Raw genomic sequence first — 6,000 nt, forward strand, 5'->3', positions numbered from 1 at the left:
GTGTCGAGGCAGAACTCTCAGGACAGGGTGAGTGGCTAAGGCTCCCGTTCTGGTCCCAGGGATAGCACTTCCCCTCCCAGGAATCTCTGAGCGAGGCAGGACAGAGTAGGGGTCTCTTCACCCAAGGCCCCCGCCCCGGCGTTCAGACCCCACACCGCTCTGGCTCAGAGGCCATGGGGGCCTACTGCTGAGCCACCGGTGGCCCCAGGGGAACCAGGACAGCAAGAGAGGAGGGATCACTCACGCTGCCCGCCGCCCCCAGCCCAGGCCGCCGCCCCCAGCCCAGGCCACGCTGGCACCTCCCGGTCCTCCCTCCAACCTCGCCACTCGCATCGTGCAGACTGCGGCTCAGAGACACTGCACAGACGGGCTCCCCCTGGGCCACGCGCGGTGAGCGCACTGCAAACAGTGCCAACGACCTGGGCCTGCAGAGCTGCCAGGGTGGGCAAGGCGGCGAGGCCAGGGGGGATAAAGGAGGGCCCCCTGGGACGGTCTGAGGAGGTGACATCTGAATTAAGCCCTGAATGAGGAACCCTTCGGTGGCAGCTCTGTGAAGAGGTGGGGAAGAGAATCCCAAGCCCACGGGCAAATGCAAAGTCCTGAGGTGAGAAAGAACTTGCTGGTTGTAAGACCCCCCCAGGGCAGGGAGGTGGCTGCTGTCAGGGAGAGAGGAAGCGGATGGTGTAAATGACAAGGGGCAGCTGGCAGGGGCCAGCCACCTAGGTACTCAAGCTGTGTTGAGTGGTTTGGACATTACTCCAAGAGCAATGAGAAGCCACTTCAGGGTTTAATCGGGTAAGAGACGTGATCTGATTTATGTTTTTGCTTGTTTCTTTTAAGATAGGGTCTCACTCTATTGCCTGGGCTGGAGTGCAGTGACGTCATCACAGCTCACTGCAGACTCAAACTCCTGGGCTCAAGTGATCCTCCTGCCTCAGCCGACCGAGTAGCTGGGACTACATGTGTGCCACCACGCCCAGCTAATTTTTCTATTTTTTGTAGAGATGGGGGTCTTGCTATGTTGCCCAGGCTGGTCTTGAACTCCTGGCCTCAAGCAATCCTCCCACCTCGGTCTCCCAAAGTGCCAGGATTACAGGCGTGAGCCACCGCGCCCGGCCTGATTTATGTTTTTAAAGGACCCCTTTGGCTGCTATATGAAGCCTGCATCATGGGTTAGGGTGCGGGCACAGGGCCCCTGCAGGAGGCTATTGGTGCTGCCCCAGTGGGAGACAGCGATAATTTGGGCTCGGGCGTGCTGATGGACGTGGAAAAGTGGGAAGATCTGGGTGTGTTTGGAGGGAAGCCCAGGTGCTTGCCAGTCCCTCCTTGGTCTTCATCTGTTGGACAACCCACAGCCTTCAGGATGCTTCTCAGGGGACCCTTCCTCACAGCCCGGGCGGGCCCGCTCTCCCCAGGATGCCTCTGTGACAGCAACTCCCCAGCCAGTGCCTGGTTCGGGTCTATTCATCTGTCTCCTCTGCTGAGCTGGGCACTCCCAGAGGCGGAGCCTCGTTCCAGGACCAGTGTCCAGTGCCTGATACACAGCCCGGTGCCAGACTCCCTCTCACGGGGCTCTACTCCAAGCAGGAGCAGTGCTCTGCCGTCCCGACCCTTCCCAGCCACGCCCGGCGCTCGGGGGGCTGCGGAGGGCGGGTGGGCGCTCCTGCACATGCTCCTCTCTGCAAGCTCCCTGCGGGCTGGCGGTGCGGCGGTAGCAGCACTTCCTTCCTCTGCTGGTCTTGCTCAGACCCTCACCTCCTGCCCCGCCCCCGCCGGGCTCATTCCCAGAGCCCTCACCTGGACCTCGACTGCGGACTCAGGGAAGGTGAGCTCGACAGCCAGGAGCCCAGGCGTGAGTCTGCTGCCTCAATGAGGCTCCACGGTGGCGTGGGGCAAGCCCAGCTACCAGGACAGCTGTGAGATCAGCGACAGGGAAATGTGGCCCCCAAGTCCCTGCAATGGCCAGAGGCCTCAGCTTTTTAATTTAAAATCAGATGTAATTCACATGCCATAAAATACACCATTGTAAAGTACACAATTCAGCGGCTTTCAGCGTATTCATAAGCTTGTACGACGGCTACCGTTACCTCATTCCAGAACACACTCGTCACCCCCAAAGGAAGCCCATCCCCACCAGCAGCCACTCCCCAAGCCCGTCTTCCCTCAGCCCCTGGCAAGCACTGACCTACGTTCTGTCTCTGTGGATCTGTCTGTGCTGGATGTTTCATCTAAACGGCGAAGGCTCAGCACCCGTCCGGGCCACAGGCTCTAAGCGGAGCCCACAGAAGGGGCCACGGAGCAACGGTGTCTCTCACGGCCAGACTGGCAGTCCGACCCTCCCAAGAGCCTGGCTCGGCCTAGGGGACCATGTCTTACTCATCCCAGAATCCCCCCAAAGAACAGCCAAGGACCAGCTCCCCACCCCCACCCAGTCCAAGGTCTCAAAGCAGAGAAAACAAAACAAAAACGAGCAATGGTGACTCGTCCCGGCCAGGAACTGCCTGCATAGATGCCTGACAAACACTGGTCATGGAATACACTTTCCCCTAATTTCCTCTTCCTCAAACAAAGCTTAAAAGAAGCCAAATACCAAAAAGCAGCAAACATTTTAGAAAAAAAAAATATCTGTCCCATGGCAGCTGGCTGGGAGGGGGTCATTTAGCCCATTGCTCCTGGCTAGGTCTCAGTCGGCCTGTTCTGAGGTCTCCAATGTGGCAACCACATGGGCATCCCACCCAGCATGGGCAGAGGAAGTCCCAAGTGTGTGTGTGTCCCCTGCTATCCAGGGAGGTCCAGTGACTGGCCTTGGGCATCTCAGCACAACTGCTGACCACCTGGGTGTCCTCAGAGAGGGTGGGCACAGGGCAAGGGGGCCTAGAGTAAGGCCTGTGGCCAGCGGCCGGGCAGCACGCTGTCTGTCCTGTAAAGATGGGCCTGGGGAAGGGGCCAGCTTTGGGAGAAACCTCCAAAGGCAGCTTCTCCTCAGGGCCCTTTCAAGGGGCTCCTGACCCTCGATAAGAGGCTCTTTCCTAGTTCCAGACACATGAACCTTGAATCAGATAATAAATGTGCTCCCAAAACATGGGGTCAATCCATTTCACTTTGTAAAACCCAACCATATTTTCAATGTCCACACGACTCTTCAGGTAATGCAAGCAACTACTCCTACGTGCCGTGTGTTTGTAACACCAGGTTTGCTTAACGGAGGCTCGCTACAGTCACATATGTCTTCCTCACCCAGCGCCCCTCCAGCTTAGACCCCTGCCTCTGTTCTTGTCCCCAGCCGCATAGAGAAGCTGGGGCAGGGCACAGAAAGTCAGTCCCAAAACCTGTTCTCCTCCTCCTCTGTTCTCAGAAGCCACACAGTGGGGGCTGCAGCTTGGATTCTGCAAGGACGGCAAGGGAATGGGTACCTATAAAACAGGGCATGATACACAGAAATGCACCTGCTGGGCTGGGCGCAGCAGCTCACACATGGGATCCCAACAATTTACAAGGCTAAGGCAGGAAGATTGCTTGAGGCTTGGTGTTCGAGACCAGCCTGGGCAACACAGAGAGACCTCCAATCTCTATTAAAAAAAAAAAAAATAGCCAGGTATGGTGGGTGCATGCGTATAGTCCCAGCTATGATCATGCCACTATACTCTAGCCTGGGCTACAGAGTAAGAAAAAAAAAAAAAAAAAAAAGAAAGAAAGAAAAGAAATGCATCTGCTGTAGCTTGAAAGAGACCTGAAGTTGAAAAATGACCTGGGGCCAGGTGAGCGGTGGTGTGCCTTCCTCCAACCTCCCTGACTGTCAGAGCCCACCATTTGCCTACTCTGGACTAGTGTGAGCCAAAGGACACCAAATGGTCCCCATCACCCACACCCTTCCAGCAGAACCAGTGCCCTGCTCTGGGCACTCTCCCAGCACTTGCCCACACTATGAGATGACTCTCGTCTGAAACGACGCCTTTTCTCTGCGCCGCTCTGCAGTACTGTTAGGCTGGAGCACGGAGCTATGGGCCTGGACCTTTTGCCTAACCCCAGCCCCTGTCCAAGCGGCTCACCCGCTGGTGATCCGGCAGTGGTGAGTTATTACACGTCAGCCTGGTCCCACATCTAAGGGCTGACACCTTGCGGGGGATCCACAAAGCATCCGTCAAGCGCCCGCTTGTGCAGGGCAGTTCTGTGGGGAGAGCGGCCACATCGGGTAGCAGGGCCGGGGGCAAGGCTCCTCTCCCAGACTTGGAAAGAAGTGAACCACCTCCTGTACCAAGCCACCCCAGAGCGGGAAAGTCAGACTGACCCCTTGGCCAACGTGCTCGTTTTACAGATGAGAAAACGGAAGTCCAAAGGGCGAGGAGTTCATTTCTAGAGCCAGCCATCTACTAGGTCTTCCATCCTGGGTTTCTGGAGAGAAGCCTGCATGTCCTCTTCCCTCCCACCAGCTTCGGCACGAAGCACTATGAGAACACCCTCCTGGCTCCTGAACAACCTGGCAGCCACTCTCTCCTTCCTCTCGGTGACCCCCCCGTAGCCCTGCGAACCCTCTAGCCTCCCGGCCCAACCAGCACTGGGCTGACATTTGCACCTAACACCTGCCCACCAGAGTCCTCCAAACCTTCCACTGCGCTCTCACCCCTATTTGGCCCAACTGAGAACAATCTGAAACACCTGTAGGGACTTTCTTTCAAAGTGAAGCTACACCGCTCCAGAGCACTTAGAATGGGCTCTTCACATTCTAGGTCATCTGCACCAACGGGCAAAAAAGCATAGTTTGTAACGACCATGAAAATCTTTTCTAAGATTTCTAAGTATCTAGAAAAGTCTTTACGGGATACTTAAAAAGATTTAATTCGCAAATTTATTAAACTAGCCCCTTCTTGACGCCACTGACTCGCAGCACCTCTGCACACCCTGCCTGATGTGTCTGAGAGCAAGGCAGCTTCCTAAGAAGCTGCTCTCCACACATGGCGTTCAGGCTCCTTCCCTGGCAAGGGCGTGCTCGTGCCAGTAAAGACCCAGCCAAGGAGAGCGTGTTTCTTCTGCACAACCAGGAGGCCTCAACGGCTCAGCTTTTCTGCCCATTCCCCCGAGCGTGGAGGCTCAGGGCTTCCTGGGAGAAAGCTGCCTGCAAAGCTCTGAGCTCAGATCACACCAAACACGCCACCCTCAGGAGCGGAGGTGCTCTCAGCTCAACAGTTCTAGAAGACCCCACCCGGACGTCACCCAGCACCAAGACAGGGCCTGCACCTGCTTGTGAGCAAGCTGGGAAGACAAACGCCAGCAGCAGGAGGGCTGGGGGTGCCCAAGGGCGGCCCCTCCTTCCTTCTGCAAAGTTCTCCTTTTGGTTCACAGCCCACTGGGTGTGCATGGGAAAAGAGACCAGCACCGAGTTGTCCTCCATCTACTTCGTCTCAGGCGAAAGTCTCTTCTCGCTCACGCCTCACCCACCTGCTCAGGGAGGCAGCAGGCACAGGGGGACGCTGGCCGCGGGGCCACTTACCAGCGGGGGCTGCGGCGAGGGGTGCTGCCCGGCTCCCGCGGGCGGCGGGTAGTGCATGAGCAGGTTGAAGGCGGAGTAGACCGTCTCTTTGTACATGCCGCCGGCGCACTCCGGGGCCTTCAGGCCTGGAAAAACCACAGCCGGGTCAGACGCCAGCCCCGCGGCGGCTCGGGCTGCAGGCGGCCTGCCCGCGCGAGGAAAACGGGGGTCGCCGGCGGACCCCGCAAGGCCCCGGCTGGAGAGGGAGCGGCCCGGAGCACCCGCGGGGCCAAGCAGTGGGGGCAGGACCTCGAGTCCGGGCCTCCCTCGGGCGGCCCCTACTTGACCCCGCGCAGCCCGCCCGCGGCCGAGGAACCCCGGCCGGCTGAGTGTCCCCAGCACGGGATTAGGCAGTCACCTGGGCAGGAGGGGAGGCGGGACGGCGGGGGTCTGTTTACTCCTATAAAGGTCAGGGCACCGGAAGTGACTCGCGCCTGGCGGCGCCCGGGAAGCCCGCCCCCCACGCCCCCACC

At 58.4% G+C, this 6,000-nt stretch overlaps 1 protein-coding gene across 2 annotated transcripts in view; it reads right to left on the reverse strand.

The window, feature by feature from the left end:
• Positions 1-5,608, reverse strand: part of TCF7 (transcription factor 7 (T-cell specific, HMG-box)) — a 28,771-nt gene extending 23,163 nt beyond the window's left edge. Inside the window, exon 1 of one of the 2 annotated variants that reach the window (XM_012651326.1) lies at positions 5,489-5,584. In XM_012651326.1, coding sequence (XP_012506780.1) covers positions 5,489-5,584 — 96 coding nt within the window. Of the gene's footprint in view, positions 1-5,488 lie in introns of both variants that reach the window. The other variant, XM_012651327.1, reaches the window with a different exon arrangement.
• Positions 5,609-6,000: the final 392 nt, after the last annotated feature.

Source organism: Propithecus coquereli, unplaced genomic scaffold (genome assembly GCF_000956105.1).
Source record: "Propithecus coquereli isolate 6110/MARCELLA unplaced genomic scaffold, Pcoq_1.0 Scaffold353, whole genome shotgun sequence".
Lineage (NCBI taxonomy): Eukaryota > Metazoa > Chordata > Mammalia > Primates > Indriidae > Propithecus > Propithecus coquereli.